This window comes from Myxocyprinus asiaticus, chromosome 45 (assembly GCF_019703515.2).
Source record: "Myxocyprinus asiaticus isolate MX2 ecotype Aquarium Trade chromosome 45, UBuf_Myxa_2, whole genome shotgun sequence".
In the NCBI taxonomy this organism is placed as follows: Eukaryota; Metazoa; Chordata; class Actinopteri; order Cypriniformes; family Catostomidae; genus Myxocyprinus; species Myxocyprinus asiaticus.
The window spans coordinates 25,344,710-25,372,034 of NC_059388.1; the positions used below are offsets into that span (position 1 = coordinate 25,344,710).

A 27,325-nucleotide genomic window follows, 5' to 3' on the forward strand; every position below is an offset into this window, starting at 1 on the left:
AAAATCCTTGTTGTTCTGCCAGGCACATGATGGAGAGTCAGGCCCTGTACAGCCGACAGAAGGCAGAGATCGATGCTCTTTTTGCCCGCTTAGGCAAAGTTCCACCCGCTATGGTCAACCCGCCTTTAGTGAACCCGGCTTGTCGCAGACGACGTCCCACCAAGAGTAAAAGCAGCAAATCCAGCCGCAGTAGCTCCCAGAGCAGCAAGAGTCCCATACAGCCAGGTATTCACTTGCTCCGTCTTGTCTTGTGCTTGGCATCATGGGACATAATAATAAAACAGTATTTTGATCTGTGTGTGCATCCACTGTCCCGGCTCTGATTAGCGCTTCTCTCTCTCTGTGTGTGTGTGTGTGTGTGTGTGTGTGTGTGTGTGTGTGTGTGTGTGTGTGTGTGTGTGTGTGTGTGTGTGTGTGTGTGTGTGTGTTTTTTTTTTTTTTTTTTTTTTTTTTTTTTTGTTGGTGGAGTTACAGCAGCCAGCACTTTATCAGCGCAGAGCGCTCCCTCCTTGTACCCGCCCCAACAGGGGTTCCTGGCCCCTGGGGGGATGATAGATGGAGGGAGCAGCCCTCTGCTCCAGTCCTTCAAGCCCTCTAATGAGAACCTGTGCTCCGCTTACACCAGTGACGCCACACTCTCTGCGCCCAGTCTGTGTGTCAACTCGCAAGGTAAAAATAAACGAAAACAACCCTAAAACACCACAGACCTTCGCTTGACCCTGTTCTTTTGCTGAACAAAATGTAGTAATCTGTCCTGATACCATTTTTTGGAAACCAAGTGCGAGGACCTATACTTCCTTCTCTGTACTCACCAATACCTGTTTTTTTGTTTTATTTTTTGTAATGTTGCAGTTTTCAAATAAAATACTGATGATTTGAGGACAGCGTGTTTATTTTGTTTCAACAACTGTTACTCAAAAGACATCATCAAAAAACGTTAAGCTGTCACAAAATGATCAAAAATCACAAACAAATTTCACAGGAAAAATGTATCTAAAAATAATCACTATAAACAAAACCAAAAGAGCTGACCTGCTAACTTTATTGGTTTTAGCAACTGTAACTCAAAAGTCATTATCAAAAATATAGAACAGTAAGTCATTTTTTAGCTCTCATATTGTCAGAAATGGTCAGAAATCTAACATTTCACAGAAAAAAAACCAAAACAAATAATAATAACAATTTACACAATATGTAAAGGCTGTCTATCAATAAGGATTCTTAATGCAAATGTAAGGTGCATGTCCTTTTTTATGAGCAGAAGCATCCCTGCATGTTAACATGTAGGGCCCTGTAAGTACATTTGGGACATTTTCCAAATTCTTTTTTTTTCCCCACAAATAGTTTTTTTTTTTTCTGTTTTATTTTTTGAATTTCGTATTTGACAGTTTAATTAAATTTTATAATCAGAAGAGTGTCTAAATGATTGAATTAAAGGTTTAATCAAATAAAAATAGAACAATTAATTTTCAATAAAAAATTGCATTATTTTATTATCATGTGTAATACTTTTATACAGATCCACATGGCACAATCCAAAAGACAACATTGGAGTTATTTATTTATTTATTTATTATTATTTCAATAAAATGTTGCACTTTAGAGCATCACAGATGTGAGATATTAAATACAGTTATTATTGATTTTTTTTATTATTAGTAGTAGTAGTAGTTTATATATCCATAATGTTTTTTCCATTTAAATGGAGTTTTTATTTCGGTGGAAAACCGAGTGAAACCCTTTCTGTTTGGATATTTTTGACGACTGCGCTTGGTGCTCATGATAAGTTGTTTTCACTCTTTAAGCAGCCGGCTTCACACATTCACTTTGAAGTGCGCAGCACATGCAGACTGTATATTTATTTTATTCAATCACAGCCTTTGCGGTTTAATAATCACACTAGGAGAGATCGCAATATTCATTTGTGCGTTAAATGTTAACGTAGTGATATTCGTACGCCAAAGTGTATCTGTTTTTGAGCATTTGTACGAGTACAAGTATGTGAGCGCAGTATCAGTATCTGGACATCCCTAGAGTACTGGAAACTACATAAAAATGTGTGGTTACTCCAAATACTATTTAATAATTCCTGAGGTAATCCAATCGTACACCACTAATTGACATTGACCTTTTAATTTTTGGATGCTCTAGTTTACGGCATTTAGTCATTTTGAGAGAAATTGGATCTTTAGACTTTGGTCAAGCAGTGTTCCCCATTATGAGCTTTGTGGTAGTTTATATATTGGTCCTGTTCAATGCTCTGCATTTAAGTATAGGAATCTTTGCTTTGCCCACACTTTAATTTGGATGAAGCTGCAGGGCTGATGCTTGTTCTTTCACGGGGTGCTTTTCCTCCCCTCCTCTTCTGTGCAGCTCAGTGCTCACTCACCCAGGGCCACTCCTCCCTACCTTCACCTCCTCCACTCTCTCTATCTGTTAGGTATTCATGGCTTACTGACCTCTGTGACCATTCTCACTGTGTATTTGTGTACGTTTCCTCTCTCTCTCTCTCTCTCTCTCTCTCACACACACACACACACACACACACACACACACACACTCACTCTCTCTCTCTCTCTCTCTCTCTCTCTCTCTCTCACACACACACACACACACACATACACTCACTCTCTCTCTCTCTCTCTCTCTCTCCATCTCTTTCTCTTCTCTTTTTCCTCTTTTTGTACCACAGGCTGTGTAAAGTTCAGCTGTGGGTCGGAGAGAGTGACGTTCAAACCAGGTGGCAGAAGGACGCGTTTTCTGAGTACGCCCTGCTTGGCTCTTTGTGTGTAACGCTTTTTCTTTTGTCTCTTTCCTACACTGTCATGTGATTGGTTCTTGATTTTGCCAGGTCCTCTGATTGGCTGATACCTTCAGGCATCATATCAGGAATAAAAAAATAAAAACAAACCTGTATATGTTGCTTAACAGAACATCACATACAGTTGTTAATGTAAATATGCCACAATGACCTAGTGAGGTCCATTTATTTATTTTTTTCTAATTCAACTGTCCCCTATGGACAGACAAAAATAACTCTTGCCTAGTTTTTATAATTTTTTAAAGTCTTATTAGTTTTAATATTTCCTTAACATTTGTCCATACATAAAATATTTCTTATTTTTGGTTTAATATACATTATAAAAAAAAAATGATTGAAATTGCTAATAATAACTAATAATCAGGCCCACACAGAATCTGCATGCACATATTTCTGCAGAATTGGATTGCACGTTATTCACAAAGTTCTACACATTTTGACCCCTTGTGTTTTCACTTATTATATTTGGCTAATTTAAATTACATTTGCTTTCAGCAACCAAAGAGAGTGCATTTTGCAGAATTGCACAGATTTTCCCCTAAAATCAGCACAGAAAATGGGGGGAAAAATAAAATAAAAAATCAGCAGATTCTGTTGGGCCTGTTAATGATTTAATGAATGTAATAAAAATAGTGTTGTATTTGAAGAGTGTCCCAAAGTAAACAGCTCCATTTTTGTTCCATTTCCCTCCATTCCCTCTTTAAAAAACAGTTTTAACAGTATCCAAATCTTCCCCATACTAAGGACTTAATAAGAATGCAGCCATAAAAATTCAGCCAATATTAGTGTTTTTAACAATGGAAATAGTAGAATACATATTTTCATCCATCACCTTCTCAGTGAAATAATGGCAGGATGTCATATACAGCTTCCTGTCATCTAAATAGGTGTGTTCTTAGTTGAAGTAAATAGTTCTTATGAACATATTGGATGACAGTATGATTATATAATCGCAACATATGTGCACCCCACCTGGATTTCTGCACGTAAATACGGCTTGTTCCCTTCAGTTGGGACTTTTTGGGACTCACTTTTCTCTTTTGCCCATATACTGTTGTATTGATTTTTGACATAATAATTTAAAGTCACTTTAATCATTCACAGGAATGTGTATTTGTATCCGTCTGTGCTATTTTTGAACAGTTTGCCTCTTTGATAGCTGCGCTGGTTTTTTTCCCCAACCTTTTGTGCATGAGCACCACGTTTTTGAGTTAATTCAAGTTAAAAGAGCTTCAACTTTTAAAAACATGTTTCTGTTCCATTCATTGTGCTTCGTCTATTTTTTATTTATTTATTTTTTATGCCAAGGCACATTCGGTCTGAACAGCCCTTCAGCAGAAGGCGAATCGCAAATTACTATCAGAGCACAGGTCTATCTTATGATGTATCTACAGAGTTTTTCCCTATTATTTATTTCATTTTAATTTTTTGACATGACGATAAAAATAAAACAAATTACAAAAAATTCAGCAACATAAACTTCAACTAGGGCTGAAACCGATTAGTTGACGTTATCGACAACAAAAAAATTGTAGACAAATTTTCGTTATCGGATAGTCGTTTGATCTCTTTTAATGTAACACAATATCACATCAAAATCTAAATGATGATGCGCGAGAGCAGCACTGCAGCTCACGCCTGAATGAGGAGAGGAAGAATTACACAGCTCACAGTCCAAATGCACACTAAACTTCCAAACAGCTTCAGGTGATGTAGATCGCAAAGTATGAGGGGAATTATAATGCAAAAATACAAAATAAGTAAATACAGAAGCACTCTCTTTGTGGAATAAGTGGAGCTGGAGCAAAACTTGTGTGTCGAGCATCTTTAAAGGAAACACCCTGGCGTTACATCTTAAATGCAGTTATATTTAATGCGTTATAGCTTTATTAAAGTTCAAATAATACGGAAGCAGATCATGTAAATAACTACAAACTCCGAAACTGGCATTTCTCTGTGTGGGCAGAGCCTCTTATATGAGCTGTGCGAACGTCCCGATCTAAGGGGGAGAGATTGAAACTGCACTCAGCTGAGACACACACTGTCGCGGGGACGCTCATCTCTTGAGCACGCACGCTTAATGTAGCTAGATTATAACATGATGGCTCACAATTTATTGAATCATAATATATGTCACTATGCATTTCTTATCGTGAAGAAAATTGGCAATACGCAGTTTTTTTTAATAAGAGAGAGTTTGTTTGTTTTTTTTTAGTTAAAGATGGATTGAAGTGAACAAAGGCGAGAGAGGGAAGTCTTCACCCTATTATACACTGCAACAAAATGTTTTTGATTTGTTTTTGTTTTGGCTTGTTTTCCAATATAAATATTTAAAACTCCTTTTAAACAACATACATTTTCTTAACAGCTATACTGCAGAAGAAAAAATTGTTATCTGAGAATGTTGAATATAATATTAAAAATACAAATATATATATAAAAAAAGATCTATTCACCTGAGAAGCAGCATATAAGATATTTAGACTTGCTTTTAAAGAATAGATCTTGAATATAAGTATATTTTGTCTTTACTGGACTCGCAGAAGTATAACCTAGTGAAAAAATACACTTATATACAAAATACACTTATATTTAAGATACATTATCTTAAAGCAAGTCTAAATATTTCATATGTTGCTTCTCAAGTAAATGTATCTTGTTTTAAGGATTTTTAGACAATTTTAAATGGAAAACAAGACAAAAAACACTTGATAACAATAGGATTTTTTGCAGTGAATTTCTTTACTGAATTAAACTTTAATAAAAAGTATTTGTTTCCCTTTAATTCAGTGAATGTCATTTAGAGGTATTTTTAAAAGATGACTTTGTCCTGTTTATTGTTAATAAGCACGTTTTATACACCTTTTTGAGTTGGGGCACAAGCTGAATAATCGGATGAGCTAATGATTAATCGTTGTAATAATCGCCAAATAGTCGAATAATCATTCTAATAATCGCTAGATTAATCGATTTTCAAAATAATCGTTAGTTGCAGCCCCCTACCTTCGACACAAACCCTCTCCACAAATCTCACCTCAACACAGTCTTCCTGCAATCATGTCATCCCCCAGAAAACCTAAAAAAAAAAAACTATTTTGTAACCTGTTCTCACAGTGTAGGAATACCCCACACTGGCTTTGTCCAGTTGTAGTCACAACCACTTCGCTGCTTTTGGAAATACATTATCCCTGCAGCAGCCATCAGGACTTTGATCAGATTTTAGACTAGCATGTTCTAATGCACTCCCATAATGCATTATGTTGGATGCGGGTTTACTTCAACACTGATTCTCTTCAATTCCACCGTTCTCTCCATGCTTCAGGGAAGATGGTGAAAAAAGTGTGCCCCTGCAACCAACTCTGTAGTAATTATCTCTCTCTTTTTTACATCCTCCTCTCTTCTTCCTCTTGTCATTACTCTCAAACTCCCTTGTTGTCTCGCTCTGTCCTGTGGCCTCTTGAAGCCGATTTTTCCCGCTAAGCTCCCAGGCTGACTTGAGCATTTCTTTTCTGTGATGATCCATTCATATTTTATCTGTGATATGTAGTGTGTATTCACGTGTGAATCTTGCCAAACTAAAAACAAACAGACTCCTCAAGTTGAAATTTAAAAGGGTTATGCTTATACAATCATAAATCTATATATCATGATTATATTTCTCACAATACTGCATCAATACTTTTTTTTTTATGAGTGCATTCATATCATTTCCTACAGTTCAATTAATTAAGAAGCAGTTTGTCCTACCACCCCTGGAGTCGCGAGTTCGAATCCAGTGTGTGCTGAGTGACTCCAGCCAGGTCTCCTAAGCAACCAAATTGGCCCGGTTGCTTGGGAGGGTAGAGTCACATGGGGTAACCTCCACGCGGTCGCGATTAGTGGTTATCGCTCTCAGTGGGGCGTGTGGTAAGTTGTGCGTGGATCGCGGAGAGTAGCATGGGCCTCCACATGCGGAGTCTCCACAGTGTCATGCACAACGAGCCACGTGATATGATGCGTGGATTGACTGTCTCAGAAGCGGAGGCAACTGAGACTTGTCCTCCGCCACTCATATTGAGGTGAGTAACCGCGCCATTATGAGGACCTACTAAGTAGTGGGAATTAGGCATTCCAAACTGGGAGAAATGGTGATAAAAATTAAAATTAAAAAAGAAGGAAAAAAAATAAAATAAAAGTTTGTCAAAATAAGTGGAAACTTATTTTTCAGCATAGTCAGAGGCACCATACTGGACAGAATTAAAGTGAACCGCACAAGAGATATTGAAACTGATCAAATTCATGCATTCAGTCAATAAATATGATATTATATTACATATATTATTTTTTGTTACATGTTTATTGTTTAATTGCATAAGTTTGACTAGTTACATGTAATTACATTTGATTTTTTGAACACTTGCTAAAAGAAGAAAACCAGAATTTCTGTAAAGAGCATCTGTTAATGAGCACATGTTAACGAGAGAGACTCGAACAGCTTTGTCTCATATGTGCTATTCGTGATTAGAAGAAAATATTTGTTTTGTTTTTGATCAACAACTGAATGTATAGAACAGAAAGGGTATAAAAGAAACATTATTCAATAACAAATGGGTCACATGAATGTCGTCTTTGGACACACATTACACGGAACAACTTTTACTCCCAACACGCAAAGAAAGGATCTCGCTGCTGAATACTCTGCCACCATACTACACAATCACTGGTGAGTGAAATGTGTACATTTACTAGCCAGTTGCTGAACATATACATTTTAGTCGCATAGGGCGAAATTTGGTTGCAAATGCGAGCGTTTCCTCTCATTGTAGAGGGTTGCGCATTGAGTAAAAGATCAATCTTGGGATTTAAGAATCAGTATCGAGATCGTTCAAATGATGATCGTGTTGCATCGGAAAATATATATTTTTACCCATCCCTACTGAATTGACGTGTCGCAATATGTATTTTATCCTGAGATCCTTGGTGATACCCAGCCCTAGTAAGCAAATCATCTCCTCATGAAAACAAGCTATGCTTTTACACAGCATGGGAGTTGAAAATCTTAGGGTTTACTGAACATGCATGTGTGTGTTTCCGCTCTCCTTAAAGCTCTTAGATAATCACCGCCACTCTCGCTAAATGCCTCGCCATAAGACGACACCATACTACTGGTCAGAACACTAATGCACTCTTAATGGACCTGTCTGAGCACTCATCCCATTAAACACAAGCAAATGTGATGCTCCAGACTTCTCTGCACTCTTTCCTATCCCCTTAAGACTCATCCTTCTCTGTGCATCCACCTCATCCTGTTGAGACATGGTTTCTCACCCATTAAAAGGGTATTATAAGGCATGGCTGATTTTCCCCCTCACTTTGTACAAGGCTTTATCACTGTACAATGCACACAAGCCAACATATTGAGGGAATACAGCTCAGATTCTCATATTAAACACTTGCACACAGAAAGGTAGGTTTTCACAAGTAGAATACCAACAGTATTAAAAAAAAAAATAATAAAACGTGAATGGAAGTCATCCAATAAATGCTGAAGTCAAGCTGTGTGTGCAGCTTTCACCTTCCCTTACCCCTATTCCATCGAAAAAATCCTGGTACCAGAGTTGGTGCTCGCCCGAGGGATCTATGGACTTCTCTCAGAACCGGATGGACTGACTAGTCATTACATTACATTCTAGCCAGACTGAGTTGTTTCGAATAACATTATCCCAGCCCCTGGTTTGATGTTAGTGTGCACCAGCTCTGGCACCAGGAACATGTAGGTGGAAAAGGGGTACATATCTTTCTAAGCATGGCTTGTTCTGGACTACATCACCCAGAATTCCTTTCGGTGCTTCAGTCTTGGCACACTGTGTCGTCTTTCTTTTGCTGCATTCTGGAAGGGCCGTGTTTGCTATCCTAATGGGTCATATTTGTGTTGCCGGACAGCTGCCTCGATTGTGGAGAATTTCTGTGCTGTTTTTCACCAACAGAGATGTTTTATTATTATTCTTTTTAGCTTTATTTAACTTGTTTTCCTGAAATGCATCAGCTCTGTATTCATTAACAGACATGAATAGTAAAACAGACGAAATACCTTAAACCAGTGCATGTTTTTCCTTTAAAGTCTGTTTAAAGATGGTCATCTCCTAGTCATGACAGTGATGTGTCTTATGAAGGAGCTGAGGTATTTCCACTCGTTTTGCGGGTATCTGATCTGGCTTTGTAAACACTAATTGTAAGCATCGCTATTTCTGTAGAGTATTTATTTTACCTACCCACATGATCCTTACTCCAATGCTTTGTTTGTTGGAAGAGGCTTATTTACACAAAGCTCCCCATATTTTAATATGCTAACAAGATGAAACAAACGTTTTTGTGCAAGTTTAGCAAGTGGTACTAATAAATTAACACTATCTGCAGTTTCATCAGTAAATAGTAGGTGTATGTTTCACCTCCTTGAATTTGAGACATTGCAGTTCATTTTAAGCTAATACTGAAGCTTGTTGGTGAATCCATTCCATTTCATCACCTTATTGCTCCTTGTTGTGTTGCAATTATGTCATGATAACAACCATGGCAAGCATAATCATAAAACCCAGGCAGTTTAAAGATGAAGAGCACCGTGTTTGTGCTCAGACGTAAAGTTAGATATGGTGTTTTAACACTTTCTCAGTACCCTGTTTTGCAGGCTGGAGTCAGAGTGATAAAAGTGTCACTTTAGCCTCAGAGGGGACGCCCAGGTGCTCGATAGGGCCTCACTGCCATGACTTTTACTTCTTATACATGTTATGTATATGAAAATATACATGTACACATTGATATAGTCTGTGGTTATCAGATTGTATCAGCTTTGTCATGGTTTGGTGGGATGTTTGTTTGAATGAATTTCTCTGAATGTCTATCCTTCCTGTCTTCCTCTCTGCTCAGGGACGAGCAGTACCAACACAGTGGCAGGAAATGGTCCAAATCAAATCCAGCCATCCATCTCTCAGTCCCAGAGCTGCAAGGGCATGTTCACAGACGAACTGCACAAGTTGGTGGACAACTGGGCCAGGGACGCCATGAACCTGTCCCAGGGCAAGAAAGGCTCCAAGCACCAACAACAGGCTCCTGCTCATGGCCACAGCTATGACGTAAGACACCCCTAAATTTCACCCCATGGAGAACTTCAGAACGTACACTACTTCATAAAAAAGTTGCTAAAACACATGCATATCAAGCATTATAAAGTGCAACAGTCTCGTTCCGGAAGTAAATATCCCATTCATTTTATCCATAGGCGAGTTGATTTTTAATGATAACTTGTAAACCTTTTAAGGCAGACCTACCATGAGCTCCGAGGTTATAAATTGATGGTATATGCTCCCGTTGAAGCCATCAGCCTGTGTTATTTCAGCGTAATTTTTAAATCGTGAAATTCCTGGTGAAGAATTAACCAACACCTGCTTGCACAACTATGCTAAAGTCAAGTCAGATTTATTATAAACTATAATATTTAATTAGCATGTTTAGCGTCACTTTTTCACTCTCTTCTCTCTTCAGATGGTCCCTCCTGCCAACATGGGCCGTAAATACTCTGCTCCAGGCCAGCTGTGCCCGAGCATCGCTTCTACTCTGAGCGGTCACCCACCTGTGGCCAACACTCCCGCTACCTCTATGGGGGCCCGGAAGGGCTCCTTGTGCCCCACGCCGCAATATGGCTACTCCTCCGCAGCTTACAGCACCCAGTGGGCTGGCTCGGCCACTCACACCCAGGCTGGCCTGCTGGCCACCTCCCAACCCCTAGGCCAGTTTCCACAGGTGCCCGCCCCCATACAGACCTTTCACATGAGCACTTTGCAAAAGTCAGTCAGCCACCCCGGCGGACCCAACCTGAAGACCACGTAGGGCAGGGCTTTGCCACACCAAGGCAAAATAACTCTGAGTTGGGGGTGGGGACAGTCACAGAGAGAGGCATGGGCTCTAGACTTAGGGGAAGTGGCTTTGGCGTAGGCTTGGGCAAGTGTGATTGTATTACAGTCTTGTCCTAAAGAGTCGGCACAAAAGATTCGGTCACAAGTATTCTTTTGGATCATGGAGGGATTGAATAGGATAGAGCAAAGATCAAATACATAAAGGAAGGAGATGCCAGAATGCACATACATCAAACCTGTCGAATACGCCATGGGGTGAATGCACGATGAGAAAACGCAAATAATGCAATGCACACAAGAGTGCAATGTTAAGTGGCCAAAGAAGGTTGGACAATTTGTATTGTTTAAAATCTCTTAAGGTGTGTAATGACGGCATCCTTCACAATTCACATGTATATTGAGGTTTGCTGAGCTAAGACAGAATGTACACCACCTCCAACCTCCCCAGCTGCCTCTGTTACATCCTCCTGATAAATTTGCATTCGCTGACTGGCCTCAAACTGGAGCAGGTCGAGAAAACGGAGGCTGAATTGGAGCCGGGCGAATGACGGTGTGTCCTTGTTCCCGTCTTGCCCTAAACCCTCTGCTGCAATGCCATGGAATAATGCAATAATTACAAAATTAGAAAAAAGCCCATTTTAAATCCCCAAAAGTGGCCTTCATTCAAAAAAAAAAAAAAAAAATCTGTGTACAGATTACAGATGAGGGTTATGATTCCATTTGTTCCTTCGTTTGTTTGTATTGTTGGTTCATTTAGTCCCTATGCCCTTCAAGCTGGCCTTGTGTAGCAGAATGCTAGGGAGAGTTTTTTGTTTTTCATATTCAGAGGCCTTTCAGCTGCCCCCAAGTTTTGTACTACAAAGCTCTACTAGAGCTCCCAGCATGTTTTTGCTGCAAACTCGCATGCATGCCACCCTCTCTCGTTTCTCTCATTGGGTCAAGGAGGTGTCTTGTAATCGTGTAATATAGTTTCTAAAATCAGAGCTATTCCATTGGAGGGGGATTTCACCATAGTGGTCACCTTTCAGGTTGGCTTTATTTGTTATTAGATTGGATTGGATCGGTCCCCTGCACACGCGCTCACACGTACTACTGCCTTGGAGGCCCGTGAAGCTTTAAATCTGTTATCTATGACTAATGTAATAGCGTTTTTGAATCATGGCAGCATTAGGGGCCTCTTGAGATAGTTTGATTGAGATATTCAAATAAGAGTTGTGTTCTGTATGGACCTTTATTTACTCATCAGTTTTTGATGTTGAAACACTGTGATTATTATGAATGTTGTTGGACAACATTAGTTTAAATGAAAGGTAGAAATAAAAACATGAAAATCGGAGGGTTGTGGAGATTAGCGTTCATGATATGTAAGGCTAGCTATTTCATTATTCGCAACTTATTTGAGACACTTTAACCTTTTATTTTTTTCCCCTTTTTACTTTATTTACTTTATATCGATAAATGTGAATGTAAAATGGTTTCATTTAATGTATTTGAAGAAACTTCCCTCTGTCCCCACACCCAGTGAGCTTTCTGAAGATTCTAGTGCCTTGCATTCATTTTGTTTTTTTGTTTTGCTTTGGGGTTTGATATATTAGGCAGAAGAGATTCTCAAGCGTTGCACTTAGTTGCAGTGCTTGTCTTTGGACTTCAAGGAGGGTGACTTTTGGTATTTTATGGGAAAGAAGTATTGTTATGGGTGCCATTTTGATTTGGCTATGACTGAAACCATTTGATGGCACAGTCCTAATCTTTGGGCAGTTATGAGAACAAGTCATGAAGAGTTTTGAAGCTTGGACTGTCATATGTTAGGTGCACATCCAGCCATGAAATCATAAGAACTTGAGTTTGACTTGGAAAATGGAAGGGGTTTCTTTTTAAAGGCTTGGTGTCTGTGAAAGTGCTAGAGGGTTGGGTTTTAGATACTTTGTTACTTGGTATGCAAGCAAGCATAAGTGTGCCTAATATCAGTGCACCCTTCCAAAGCATAGATGAATCATTTGAACACTGCTTTTGACAAAATCACACTGTCCTTGTTGTCTGGTTGGATTCTTAAAGGGATAGTTTACCCAAAATGAAAATGATGGGTGAACTATCCCTTTAAATGCCCCAACCAGTTCTTATAAAGGTGAGGGACCAGCCCAGATAGAGATGCGGGACAAGAAAAGTTAGTGCACATAAGACCGTATGTTGTAAGTATTTCCAAATATCCAATAGCTTGGTGTTTTTGCAATAACTAAACACATGCATGCTTAACTGGTTGACAGTGTCCAGAGTCAAACCCTCTCCAGAGAGTTTAAAGAGGCACGTTAGGTATCAAAGCATGTTTGACTAGTAAACTCAGTTTAGTCTGTGACAGGAAGTTAAAGAAAGCACAGTAATAGTTCCAGAAAACTGGAAAAAGTTAGCAACCCTCACCAAAACAAGAAGTCCACTGCATTTAAAGCGCTGGTCAAGTCAAATGCTTGTATTTTTTCCTCCATCCCTTTGCTTTGAACTCACACTGCCTGGACAAGTTCTCATGTTACAGTACTAGCAATGGCCTGTCGGTTTTAAGGCAAATCAGTAGCTTCGTATGGGAGATCTTTCTCTGTTGTAGCAGTTTCTCAACATTTAGTCAAGAGCTGGTCAGATCACTCTTGTAAATGCTTTAGTTTAATCCTAGTAGTAGTAACTGTACACAGACCTGCGACACCAGACTTTGTTTTAGATTCTCTGTCATATTTGAATGCAAATTAATAGAGAATGGTCCTAATTCACTAGTAACAACTGTACAGATCCTTAGAGCATTTTATTTGCCGAATACACAAGCATAATGCAGTGAGTGTAGTGGAGACGCATCACCTTAACTACTGAAAATAGCTCAATTACAACTTGTTACATACTGCTTGGTGTACTGTCTATGTCAAATGTCTGGTACCGGAAAACTTCACTTTAGGTCAACAGTATAGATTCGCAACTGTTTTCACTAGCCGCAAGAGGCTATGTTGTACCTCTCTATATTTAAATAACAATTGTTTTAACTTGATCTCTTTTGCTTTGTACACAGCGCTTTACCTGTAGACTGCTCGGGTTTTACCCAATCAATTTACCGTTACTTGTTTGGTTTTTTTAAACTTTGTCTTTAACAAAGAGGTCCCACCTACTCAGTGTTCGAACCAATGAAATCTGTTTAATATTACCTTGTGAGTGCCATGTCCCCCGTTCTAAATACAACAAAGTGTTAAATTTGCTCTCCTTTACTGTAGAAGGCGCTATTGTGACTGCAGTACAGGACATACAAAGTTAAACAAGATTCATTAATGTGACAACATATTTGCAGTTTACGAAAACGACAGATATGTCCCTAAACTCACAGCATATTTTGGGATGCAAAACTTTTTCTGTTGTGCTTATGTGCAAGCCATTCAGTACTGGCATACACATTCAGATTATTAACATTTTTGTCTTGGGGGAGCAAAAACAATCAAATTAAAAACTTTTTTATATATATATATTATATTCTGGTTACATGTTACACCACCACAAGCTACAGAAAATGCACAGAAATTCACTCAAAAGTGTCTAATAATTGAATGAAACCCTTCTTTGTTTTACTTTCTAGTCGCTCCCATGTGGAAAGAAATACAACAGAACAATGTTTACTTAATGCTACTGACCTGTCATTAGGTTATTTTGTTTTGTACTACTACTTCATTCAGTGTTTTATCTGTATGATATTTAACATTTTACAAAATGTTAAAAAAAAAAAAAAAAAAAAAGTTACATAAAATGAAAACCAAACAAAAACATGTAGGGAATCATCGGCAAAGTTTAACTATATGTTTTGCACTAAGTATAGAATGTTCAAGCTTCATATAAAACTACGCTTTGCGCTCCAATAAAACAGCATTTGTTACCTTATTTGTAAACTTAATAAAAGTCATTTAAATAAATCAAGGTTGTCTCTGCTTTTTCATTCACACTGATTCAACTCTCATTCTAAGATGTTTATCATATTAGCCTTTTTTTTATCACTCTGCACAAATATTTATTTAACATTACTTGCACAATTAACCCTTAAATGCATGACAATTTTGCCAAATACTCTTACATATTCCATTCATCCATCTATCCATCCCAAATGGATCTACAAAATGCCCAGATAGTGTCAAATTTTCAAAATATTTTCAAGACAATTAGAAAATAATAGAATCAAATATATTTTTATGTTATGTTAATATATCAAAGTGAAAGTGCAACAAATCTAGAACAGGATTCATTACTTTCAAACTGAAATTTCCTGAGATGCAGCTGGCTATCAAACACATACTGAGCTACACATAAGATACACAAGTATTTTCTCAGGCACTTACTGAGTCTAAATAGATGCACAACTTACATAATTTAATTTGTACACCCAAATGACAATAGTCATATCATACTGTTCATGTGTTGTACTTGCTATAGTTTACTTTTATGTTGTTTCTTCATCAAATAGCAATGTCAAATGTAAATCAAGTCACTCACTTGATGCAGTAAGAAATTACATGTATATTATGTATGTGTACACTCATATGGGATACTGATAAATCACCATTGTTGTTCATTCCTTGTCACACAGAAAATCAACATAAATCAAATTCAGTGATATGGTATTTATTTGTATGAATATAGTACTCATTCCTCTTGTATTAAACAAAGAAACTGATATCCTGTGATAGTAAACTTATATAGAAAAACGCTGACACTCTTGCATACCTGGGGTCTCTAAAGACTATACACATTTGGTACTTAAACCATTATTTAAAAACAAAAAATGGTGTGTATGTGTGTGTGTTACACTATTTATAAGAGAGAGATTGAGGAATATTAGAGATGTGGGCACAACTCCAGAAAAATGGATGAGGTACAGGGGGTGGAAGGAGGTCCTGGGTCAGACCCGAGGTATGCGTTTAAGGGTTAAAGTGCAAACATTGTGTTGGACTAATTAAATTACTGTGCTGAATTTCTTTGAATTGCAATTTAGTAAATTATTCTGTAGGGTGTGGCAAATTCTATTCAAATTCCAACTCGGGACCAAGGATTCTGGATTTTGGTCAACTTTGATCATTCTGTAACACATATTAGTTAAAACACAATATTAAGGCAAACACCTCATAGAGAACTGTTGTAGTATATGAACTGGGGAAAAAAAGAAAAGACATTCCCTCCAATCCACTGTATTTTTCAGTCACAGCAGCAAAAGTTTTAGTAAAAATATATTAGATTGGAGGTGGGAAAAAACTTAGTGAATTATTTGCTGTTTAGATGTCACTTCTGAATCTGACAAAATGTTCAACAAAAAAACATATCATCCAAAACAAACTCGGAGGGGGAAAAGATCAAAGAAAGCAGAATTTGGTAAGATGCCAATGCCAAGGACCAATAAACTCCAAAGACTTTTAAATTTAACAAATGTAAAAGTGAAGGATCTAATAGCATAAACCATGCATGTGTTTTGTGTTTATGAAAAACTCCTTATGTAGCTGGCACAGGACAGTGAATTATTAAAATAATTTTCATGCACAAGTTCAGAATCAGTTAACTTGACAAATTTAAATACATGTTACATAAAACTTGTATTAACAAAGTTGTGACTCTCCCACTGAGTGCTGAATGTCATCTGACCCTAATGCCCTATATAAAGCCAAATTAAGCACAAAAATGTTCCACATAGTAACCAACAGCTGGTTTAATCCCATGCATATCAGTGCTAGTGTTCACATATGCATGGGATTAAACCAACTGTTGATTACCATGTGGAACATTTTTGTGATTAATTTGGCTTTATATAGGGCATTGGGATCAGATGACATTCAGCACTCAGTGGGAGATTCTACAACTGAGGTAAGGTAACTTATAACACTAAATCACAACATATAACCTCTTCTTGCACTTTTAACAAATGGACACTGTGTCCACGATGTTAGATGATTTGTGTGCATCTAAATGATATATATATATATATCGCAAGCCCTTTCTACATTTAATCGCGCGCAGGATACAAGTTCATTTTTATATCAAGAATTAATGTTTTTACTAGTACAAACCACATTAATAGTATAAATAAAAAAATATGCATTTTTATTAGTAATAATTCCGTTGCTGATATCAAGAATTAGCATTGTAAGAGGCGAAATTGTAATTGTAGATATCCATTCGTATATTCTCTCTGGCAGCCATGGCAGTCTTTTGCCATATTCGTCTAGTGTGTCTGGCCATGCTGATGTTGGCTCGTCTGGAGTTTGCCGATGCTAATCTTCGGGTGTCGGCATTACGAGCCAGGGATCTCCCTGGTGATGCTTTTGGAAACAAACCCGACGCATACGTCAAAATTTGGTGCGGCGCCACTTCTGGGGGGATGACCGACTTTGAAAAGGGAAATTCTAATCCCTCATGGACTGCAGAATTCAACTTTCCAAATGCCAAAGTCAAAGACAACCTGAAGCTGGAGGTGTGGGACAAGGATATGATTAAAGATGATAAATTGGGCACATGTATCAAAACGATCGAAAGCGGTTATAAAGATTGTAATTGTAACCTGGACAAAGGAGGAACTCTGTATTTCTCCTATGAGTTGAAATAAATCAGTACCACAAGAAGCTCTATACAAAAGTAATAAAGATGTTAAATATGCATAGCACACTATGCGTTCAGTATGTTTTGCATTGATATGTGTACGTTCATCGAAATCTACTGTTATAATAGCCTAAATCTGCCACACTTGATTTTAGCAACATGCTTTCAGTCTGTGTTGCTTTTGTCTACGTCTCTTTATACATGCATGACTTGATGGAAAACAGCAAGCATTAGAACACCACTGTTATGGCAGAATGGCCTTCGTACCCAGCTTTCTGTATTTCTGTACTGTTTTGTACTCAGAATGTTTTAAGCTTTAAGTCTCTAGATTTCCTCATGCATTCTACTTATAAGTAGGCTGTAGAATGTTCACGCATCATATAAAATTGTGGTTTTTTATTTATTTCTAAGCTTAAAAGGATTTCAAGTATTCACTTCATTACATATTGTGAATACATACGGTGTCTATCAAATGTCCCCTTGTGCGTGCAGAATTGTGGCACAGAAAATGCCATATATCAGACCGTGCGAATTGTGACACATATTTAACTCCATATGTATCAGGCTTTCAAAGAAATAAACCTGCTATTCAATTGTCTGGTAACAACATTCGTTAACATTAGTTAACATGAACTGGCAGTGAACAATACTTTAACAGCATTTATTAATCTTGGTTAATGTTAATTTCAACATTTACTAATACATATTTTTTATTTTATTTATTTTTTTCAAATTAAAAGTTGTATTTGTTAACATTAGTTAATGCATTATGAACTAACAATAAACAATTTACAAATATTAATATATGCTGTAATAAAATTACATAATTCATTGCTAGTTCTTCAAGAATGGAACCTTATTGCTAGTTCTCCATATTCCTCTTCCCATTTAGAGCAGTGCTTTTATGTGGCTGCAAAGGAATGGAACCAGATTTCTGTAGGAGTGCTATTTCTACAAAGCACCACAAGAGGGCACCAACTCCCTTAGGTGGGCATGTTCCAAGACAATCTATTAGTCAAATAATTAGATTCGTTTCTTAAGGTTTGCAAAGCCAAAGTGAATATAAAGTTAAATTCAAAAGGGTATTTATTTATTTTAGGCATGTAGTTTTATCTTAAACCATTTTAAGAACACAACTGTTGATGAAACAAAGTATATTTGAAAGTAACTTGCCCCATATTCTTTATTATTAAACATGCTAATTAAATACGATAAAGTGCTTTAATTTGATTAAATCTAACATTAACATATATATATATATATATATATATATATATATATATATATATATATATATATATATATAATTTCTGTTTATAATGTCCTTCATAAAGGGCACTTAGATTAAGATATTTCTCTGAATAAACAAACCACAACAGAGATTTGAAAATAAATGATTCTCAGAAATATTAAAGTTAATCTTGATATAAACAGAAATAATTTTGCAACCAATAAAGTCACTCATACATAATAGATTCCTTGTGTAATATATATATATATATATGCCACAATGTCTGCACACCAGCAACATAATATACTGTACATAATTATTTTTTATAATACACTTTTTGTTAGGAGACATGACATATAATATATTTGTCTTAAAGCCACTTAAATGAATGTTGCTGTTATTAATGGTCTATTTAAAGAAAGTCCAACCAGCCAGACCAAAGCTACATGTTACACCCTTATTCTCACCCTCAACCAATGGCATGTATCAGTATTTTCCTGAATAATGTGATAATGATAATGATAATGATGATAATCATCATAATGTACTATATTGTTAGGATGCAGGGTTTCAGAACCTCTTTTTAAATGACTGAAATTTAAGCATCATGTTTGTAGGGGGACCATATCTTTCAAAATAAAGCTATCAAACAACTGATTCACATTGGGTGCTTCAAATAATGCAATCCATAATGTGGATCTGTAGGGTGTCCAGATCAGGCAGGACTTCTCCACACTTCGGACAAGCATGTTCAGGAATATTCTGCTGTTGCCAATCACCTGAGAAATGGACAGAGAGCGAAAACAAACTGAAATAGTACTCTCACTATCCAGCCAGTCATAACAGTTCTTTTTACAGAGAGGAGGTTACATAGATGTTTTAAAGGTGGCAAAAACAGCCTGTTTTATTCTAAGACAAGGGTCATGTAAAATAAAATTCCAACTGTTTTTGGTGTAAGAAACCTTCACTAACATAATAAGTGGACTTCATGGGAAAAATAAGTTGCTAGGGCAGGTACTACCTCTGCCGGCCTGGGGTGGTGAGGTCCCTTGTGGATTGGCCCCACGGGACACATGTCTCCTTTGCATCTCACTCAAGGACTGCCTGAGACAGGAAAACAATGGTCCCTTCTTAGTATGGACATACATGGTAGGTCATGAGTGAGTGAGAAAGTGTGTGATTAAAGGGATAGTTTGCCCAAAAATGAAAATCCTCTCATTTACTCACCCTCATGCCATCCCTGATGTGTATGACTTTCTTTCTTGAGGAATATTTCAGCTCCTCATAATGCAAGTGAATGGGTACCAAAATTTTGAAGCTCCAAAAGCACATAAATGAAGCATTAAAGTAATCTATAAGACGCCAGTGTTTAAATACATATCTTCACAAGCAATATGATAAGTGTGGGTGAGAAACAGATCAATGTTTAAGTCCTTTTTTACTATAAATCTCCACTTTCACATTATTCAGTCTTTTTTTTTCTCCTAAATTGGAATGCCCAATTCCCAATGCGCTCCGAGTCCTCGTGGTCGCATAGTGATTCGCCTCAATCTGGGTGGCGGAGGACGAATCCCAGTTGCCTCCGCGTCTTATCACGTGGTTTGTTGAGCGCGTTGCCACGAAGACATAGCGTGTGTGGAGGCTTCACGCCATCCACCGCGGCAACCACACTCAACTCACCACGCGCCCCGCCGAGAACGAACCACATTGTAGCGACCACGAGGGATTCGAACTAGCGAACTCCAGGGGTGGTAGCCAGCGTCTTTTACCACTGAGGTACCCCAGTCTTCTTTTGTTTTTGGTGAATCGCATTCTTCGTGTATATTGCCACCTACTGGGCAGGAAGGAGAATTTATAGTAAAAAATGATATAAATATTGATCTGTTTCACACCCACACCTATCATAACACTTCTGAAGACATGGATTTAACAACTGGAGTCTTATGGATTACTTTTATGCTGCCTTTATGTGCTTTTGGGAGCTTCAAACTTTTTTACCCATTCACTTGTGTTCAGCAGACACATCATACACATCTAGGATGATGGAGTAAATGATGAGAGAAATTTCATTTTTGGGTAAACTTTCCCTTTACATGAAAGCAGTACCTGCCAAGTGAATCCATCTCCTCCTGCAGTTGGCTGTTTTGTTTCTTCACATATTCCAGCTGAGTGGCCAAACGCTCTTTCTCCTCATGAATCTTCTCACGAGCTGCTCGCTCTGCATAGAAATCTGAAGAGTATATTTCCGCCTGCATGCAAACAGACATACAAACACATAATATAACTTTCAAATATATAATAAACTTTTAAAATCGAACTAATATAATAAGTAAGGGTCAATGTATACTCAGTCTGTCATTATTGCAAAACAAACCCAAAGTGATCAGGACCCTGCGAAGTGAATAGCCACTGAATTATTGTAAATTATTTCAGCTTATTACATGGCTACTTAACAAATAAATGCACATGAAATACTGATTTAAAAATGCTGAGTTGAAATTATTATGAGAGAATAAAACATGAAATTAGCACAGCTATGAAATCAGTTGACTGGGATACAGTTTAGCGGTCATTTCACAAACATATTTGACCGCAAATTGCCACAAACAACCGATCAGAATAAAGCATTTCAGAGAGCTGTGTAATAAGGACAAATAATGGCATGATAATATCCAATACAGTTGTTAATGATCAAACTCCCAGTACTTGAGCTTTGAAAACACTGATGGTCTCTAGTTCCTTCTCCTTCTGGAAGATCTCCATCTTCATCTCATCAATCTTCTGCTGTTTTTCTGCCAGCGCCTTCTCAGCTGCAGCGAACCTCATTTGGAGGTCATCGTACTCTTCCTGTGATACTCTCCCCTGATCACATTTGAACAAAGATGGATGCATGTAAAATCAACATCTAAGCTACTTCAGAAGGTATAAAGTTGATCAAACTGCATGAGTTTGATATGAATACACATTGAGATGCTACAGTAATAATTAGTCCTCTAAATACTGTTATTATAGAATACTTTTAGTTAACAACTGCATGTATGGCAATTTAGTCAAGACAATAGGGCCTTAATGCAAAAATAAATATAAGGGCCTTATATTCCTGTTCATTACATGGCCAATTAACAGAATAAGTTGAAATGATTCTATTATGCAGAGAATGCAGTGACATGAAAATAGCACTGCTATGTTGTAAATCGGTTGGAATATACTGGAACATATACCTCTCTTTTCTTCTTTTCCTCTTGGAGTTCATTGTAGTCCTCAAACAGTTTGGTGTATGCATCTTTAAGCTGGTTCAGGTTATTCCTAGCAAAGAAAGATATGATTGTTATGAAAACATTATCTAGATAACATCTGAAAACTGACTTAAATATTTTGGGAATACGAAGTAATGCCCCCAATGTCCATTTCAATAGACATCAGATGTATGCAACAAGTTGCCCTGACTTCTCGTCCTGAGTTTTCTTCTGTTCCAGTTTAATAGCAGCTTGTAGACTCTCCATCTGAACCTTCAGGCTCTCATTCTCAGCCTGGACCTTCTGTTTATCTCCCAGCTGAGTCTTTAGAGTGTTCAGATCCTGTTCCAGATCTTTACACCTGCAGAGAGAGTAATTTCATGTTGACTTAACAGATAAATACAATCTTTTTGAGACATTGTGCTCCTAATATACTTCTGTACTTAGGGTCATTGTCTTGTTGCATCCAACTTTAGGTGACCTTATATGCTGAAGTTTGTTTAATCATAAAAGATGTACAGTGCTGTCCTGTGTTGCTGACCTGTCCTGCAGGTTTTTCTTCATGCCCTCGGCCTCGTCCAGTTTGATCTGAGCCTGTTTCAATTCATTGCAGAGCTTCATCAGCTGATCTTTCAGAGTCTTCACCTCAGCGCTCAACTGACAAAAACAAACATGCAATTTGTGACTTCCTCAAAGTGAATGTAAACTAAAAGTTGTTGCCACATTTCCAGCAATGATGCTTTCATTTTAGATAAGACTGGCCTCAAAGACCACTGCCACATGGATGTTTTGATCTAATAAACGTTTGATTACATTGTCAGTTGTAGAAGGGAGAGACGTCTGTGCGCTGCTCTCGGTGTGTTCCACTTTGTGCTTCAACTCTGCAATCCTGTAAACACACACACATAAAAGAGTTTAGAAGCTTCTTGAGGTCTATATCTGAGAAGGTGTGTGGAATTGTGGCCTACATCATCTGTGCCTCCTGCAGCTTGAGTTGAAGTTTCTCCTTCTCATCAGTCTCTTTCCTGAGGGACTGTAGCAGCTGCCTCACGGTCTGTTCCTCTGACTCAGCTTTTGGCCTGTATGAGCACAAACACACACACAGTCATGCATAGACCCACAATTATATCTAGAATACAAATATGTTGATGCATTGTCCTCAAAACTCTCTAAGGTGCATTCATAATTTTGCAAAATGGAAATGCTTGCATCACTGTCATCCATTTGAGTTTGCTCTAAGCGTCTGCAAATTTTTCAAACATGTTTTTTTTTTTTTTTATAGAAATGCGTTTTTCATTGTTTTCCACAATTATAATTTTCAATATTAACATTTTGTTGTCAACTATTTTCATTCAGATGTTAATGAAAAAAGACAAAACATAAACAAAAGATTACTGATTGCAGTCTTAAATCTGTAATACATTTGTATATTTTTATTATTAATAATAATAATAAAAATAATATATTTGTTATTATTATTACAACAATTTTCACCAGCTTACTACACTAAATTAATGTTATTATATTTTATTATGGTTATTATTATTATTATTAATTTTATAAAAGTTTATTACAACAATTTCCATCAGCTTACTACAGTAAATTAATGTTATTATTTTTTACTATTGTTATTATTACATTATTACAATAATTTCCTCCAGCTTACTATGATCAACTTATGTTATTATATTATTATTATAGTTTTTAATTAGAAAAATTATTACAACAGTTTCCACCAGCTTACTACAGTAAATTAATGGTATTATATTTTATTATTGTTATAACTGTAATTATTATTTTATTAATGTTATTACATTTTTCTACAACAATCTCCACCAGATTACTACAATAAATTAATGCTATTATTTATTTTTATAATTTGTATTTAATTTTTATCACAACAATTTTAACTGGTCTTGCTGTGGCAATAAAATCTTCCATTCTGTTCTATTCTATTCTATTCTATTCTATTAGCCGCATTATTAGTTACATTTAATAGCTAAGTGCAGTGTTTACATGAAGGATGTGGATAGGTCCTGTTGTGTTCCAGGCAAATCTCTGGTCATATTGAACTCATTGTCCTGTGGAAGACAGCAGAGAGGGATAAAAACATCTGTATGCTTGTAACAAAAGAATAGAATATGTAAATAAATACACTGAGCCTTCATTTTAAGAGCTGTGTGTGTGCATGCTTACAGCAATTCTGATCTCGATAAAGGAGTCCTCGGGTGACCCTTGACCCATTTTCAGCTGGAGTTCAGAGTTCAAAGCTACCAGATCATTCTTCTCAGCCTGAAGTCTGGCAATCTGACCCCTCAACGCCTCCAGCTCAGAGTGTAAACACTATGGCAGATATTTAAAGGGATGGTTTACGCAAAAATGAGAAGTCTGTCATCATTTACTCGCTCATGGGAGTCTATAGGTTGTCATACCTCTGCTACACTCTTCTCCAGCTCCTGAACTCGCTTCTTCAGTGTGTCATTCTCGCCGTCCATGGTGCTCAGTCTGGCTTTGGCCTCCTCTAATCGTTTCTCCAGGAAATCTCTCCCCTCCTTTTGTTTCTCCTTCCATGCAGACAAGCCTTCAAATCTCTCCTTCATGGACAAGTTGGTCTGTTTCAAGGCCTCTGTTGGGTTATACAGGAGTGTGTGAAGAAGGATTGAAAGTAAAATAGATTCAGAGAGAGATTGCTTGGTTATATTTCCCTTAAAAATGAAAATTCTGCCATCATTTACTCACCCTCGTGTTGTATCAAACCTATAGGACTTTCCTTTCTCTGTGGAACACAAAAGTAGATGTTAGGCAGTATGTTAGTCTCAGTCGCCATTCACTTTCATTGCATCTTTTTCCCCCACAATGAAAGTGAATGGTGACTGAGGCTGTCACTCTGCCTAACATCTTGTTTTGAGTTCCACGGAAAAACTAAAAAGTAATTTGGGTTCGGAACAACATGCATGACAGAATTTTAATTCCCATTAAATCTCACCCTTCAATTCTCTGTTCTCCTTAATCAGGGTGTTCATTTGCTGGAGGGCCTCCTCTAAATTTCCCACATTCCCAGCACTGGATCCGTGGGCTTCGAGTTGATGACTGATGTCCCCGTTCATCATCGATGAACCCGATGCCATATTCCCGGTGTCTGAGGAGCTCTGAAATGCCAAAATAGCATAGATCTTTCATGAGTCATGTTTACACAAACACTGAATGTCACAGGCCAGAAACGTTTGCAGTGTTGCACTTGAAGAATGCAAAGTGAAACCTTGGCCTAAGAGGTAAAATAACCCAAGCAATTCATTTTTGACCACTATAGTGGACATACATTTTGAAGCTAGTTATCTCTGAGAGCACAAATATCAAGTCCTGGTTCTGGGTCTATGGAAAATATGCAACTGCGCTGCATGTTCTAATCGAATAACATAATCAGCAAGCGCATGCTTGTAGCCTAGACACTATTCTATAGTCTCTTTTGAGAACTCTATAGAATCTCTTGTGCTACAATAGTCCTCTAAGAGTATTCTATATATATCTGAGTCATATATTGAGTCTTTCATGCAATAAGAATAATCTACACTGAATTTGCAATATGTGTCCTCTATTGTCTTATGTTATCAGAGTAGCTACTCTATGCTCACATATGCAATACAAGTACTCTGTACTTCAGCACTCCATACTCTGCATTCAATATTAGTATTCTATACTCGATATACAATTTTTAAACTGTCAAGTGAGATAAACAATGTTTACTTTCGTTTCTCTCATAGGATTGGACACTTAACAGACGGCTAAACTCCCACCAAAGACATGTCTTAATAGTGATAACACGAGAAAACGAAAGATAAATTTACTTCACAAAAAGTAACACACGTTCGTCTCACGCCCTCCAGTGTGTTTCACATGTACGCAACACGTTAAAAGACAAACATAGACACTTAAAAATTAAAACGCCTTAAATAACTAGCTGTATTTATTAAAAAGCATGACAATACTCACCTAGGTTTTACTTCTTCTATCTGCCTGCGTAGATGGACTTGTTTTGGAAAATGCTTCGTTTGTTTCCTGATCCACACGTCAGTTGTTATAGGTCTCCTAAGATCTGTAATACAGTAGGATGGGCCTCTCTTTAAAAGATAAAGGTAAGGTAAATGTCTATCCACTGTAATAGGACTCTGATGCTTTACATCCGCCTCCATTTACTCACGTGAACCAGCTGATGGCGGCGTCACACTGCGGCTCGGGATTTCCCTCCCAGAGCCCTTCTACATATTAAATCTACAAGGTTAGCAACACAATGCAGAACATTCTATGGACTGTACACTCGCAAGGAGACCAAAGGCCGTTTTTTAATGGATGTCTATGGAGGATTCAGTTTGCTGAATAAACTGCTTTTGTGAGGAAACAAGATCATTACTTAAGGAATTGACCGCCTAACTGCTAATCTTCAACATTTTTTACATAAACAATCCTTTTGGAATTAATTATGTGTGGCGTTTATTACGATAAAATCGCTGTTTTTAAGAGAAGACACGGGTAATTTTGCGACAAGTAGGTGTCAGTTTACGGCTATCCCCCATTTATTTGTATTGTATCCGCAAACGGTGACTTACTGTCGTAACACGCTTGTAGACCGTTACGATCTCTTCTATGGTAAAAGCGCGGAGATCTCTATCCCTCCGCCGCCTTCCTTTGCGTTTCCCGTGCGGTGACATTCTACCATATTCTGCTGAGGTCATTCCGCGTGACGCTCTCTGAACTTGGGCAAACAAAGGAGCTTTTTCGGCTTTTCTTTATTATGATATTTAGTATTATGTAATGACTTTGTTGTTGCACTAGATGGAGCCACAAAGACAGAATATAATGCCCAGAGTGTGCAGAGACGTTATCTCGGTAAAGACAAAGCAATAATAATAATAATAATAATAATAATAATTTAATTATAAATAATGTTGCTTCAATGTTATGATGTAATGACTTGTTTACTACACTAGAGAGAGCCACTGAGACAGGACTGAATGGCACCAAAGCAGGCAGTGTAAGGATATTTGTTGATTTTTATTACACGCTAAAGATTTAAGTTCAACTTAATTTTAAATTTGAGAACACATCAGCATTTTGAGAGCAGTTGTTAAACTAAAAAATAAAAATAAAATAAAATAAATAAAAACACAAACAACAACAACAACAACAAAAACATTGTTGCCTACATATCTTCACAGTTTAATTTTCAGAGTAAAAGGGCATTTTTTTGTTTATAAAAAAATAATTTTCATCCAAGAACAATTAAACAAGATTTCAAACCACAATTTTAATTCTAAAGATGATTCTAAAATAAATTATAATCTGGCATATCTGGTAATAATCTTATAATATTAAAGACACATTGCACACACAATAATTTTATTAATAAAACTGATAAACATCATGCAGATTATTAGTAAATGTACACTCAAAAATCAATAGAAATGCCATTAAACTGATTAACTTTGTATTTTCATATTCATATTATGTGCATGAATTGCTGATGTTATTAATATGTTAAACATTAGGACTCTAT

The 27,325-nt window shown here is 37.2% G+C and overlaps 3 protein-coding genes across 11 annotated transcripts in view; 2 read left to right on the plus strand and 1 right to left on the minus strand.

Annotated features, from left to right (window-relative positions):
* Positions 1–14,646, plus strand: part of wnk1b (WNK lysine deficient protein kinase 1b) — a 106,302-nt gene extending 91,656 nt beyond the window's left edge. For 8 of the 9 annotated variants that reach the window (XM_051688548.1, XM_051688541.1, XM_051688545.1 and 5 more), the window contains 4 exons: positions 23–225; positions 475–669; positions 9,725–9,930; positions 10,340–14,646. In XM_051688548.1, the coding sequence (XP_051544508.1) occupies positions 23–225; positions 475–669; positions 9,725–9,930; positions 10,340–10,684 (949 nt within the window). In that variant the 3' untranslated portion in view covers positions 10,685–14,646. The remainder of the gene's footprint in view (positions 1–22; positions 226–474; positions 670–9,724; positions 9,931–10,339) is intronic. The other variant, XM_051688546.1, reaches the window with a different exon arrangement.
* Positions 14,647–16,427: 1,781 nt separating this feature from the next.
* Positions 16,428–17,371, plus strand: LOC127435269 (perforin-1-like). The gene is made up of 2 exons (XM_051688578.1): positions 16,428–16,575; positions 16,908–17,371. Exon 2 carries the CDS (start codon positions 16,910–16,912, stop codon positions 17,312–17,314), a length of 405 nt encoding a protein of 134 aa, XP_051544538.1. The 5' UTR covers positions 16,428–16,575; positions 16,908–16,909; the 3' UTR covers positions 17,315–17,371.
* A 582-nt stretch (positions 17,372–17,953) lies between these two features.
* On the minus strand, positions 17,954–25,919 carry LOC127435256 (optineurin-like). Its single transcript, XM_051688560.1, has 14 exons — positions 25,765–25,919; positions 24,761–24,923; positions 24,207–24,400; positions 23,971–24,117; positions 23,791–23,855; positions 22,743–22,853; positions 22,588–22,663; positions 22,316–22,431; positions 21,986–22,135; positions 21,760–21,844; positions 21,245–21,400; positions 20,645–20,787; positions 19,560–19,642; positions 17,954–19,317 (listed from the first exon to the last, which is right to left on the minus strand). The coding sequence occupies exons 2-14, from the start codon at positions 24,900–24,902 to the stop codon at positions 19,211–19,213; spliced, it is 1,575 nt and encodes a 524-aa protein (XP_051544520.1). The 5' UTR covers positions 24,903–24,923; positions 25,765–25,919; the 3' UTR covers positions 17,954–19,210.
* Positions 25,920–27,325: the final 1,406 nt, after the last annotated feature.

Coding starts and splice junctions, on each gene's coding strand:
- LOC127435269 (XM_051688578.1), top strand. CDS start 16,910: ATGGCAGTCTTTTGCCATATTCGTCTAGTGTGTCTGGCCATGCTGATG.
- LOC127435256 (XM_051688560.1), bottom strand. CDS start 24,902: ATGGCATCGGGTTCATCGATGATGAACGGGGACATCAGTCATCAACTC. Junction 24,118..24,206: donor TGGAGAAGAGTGTAGCAGAG/GTATGACAACCT, acceptor TATCTGCCATAG/TGTTTACACTCTGAGCTGGA. Junction 22,854..23,790: donor GACCTATCCACATCCTTCAT/GTAAACACTGCA, acceptor GTGCTCATACAG/GCCAAAAGCTGAGTCAGAGG.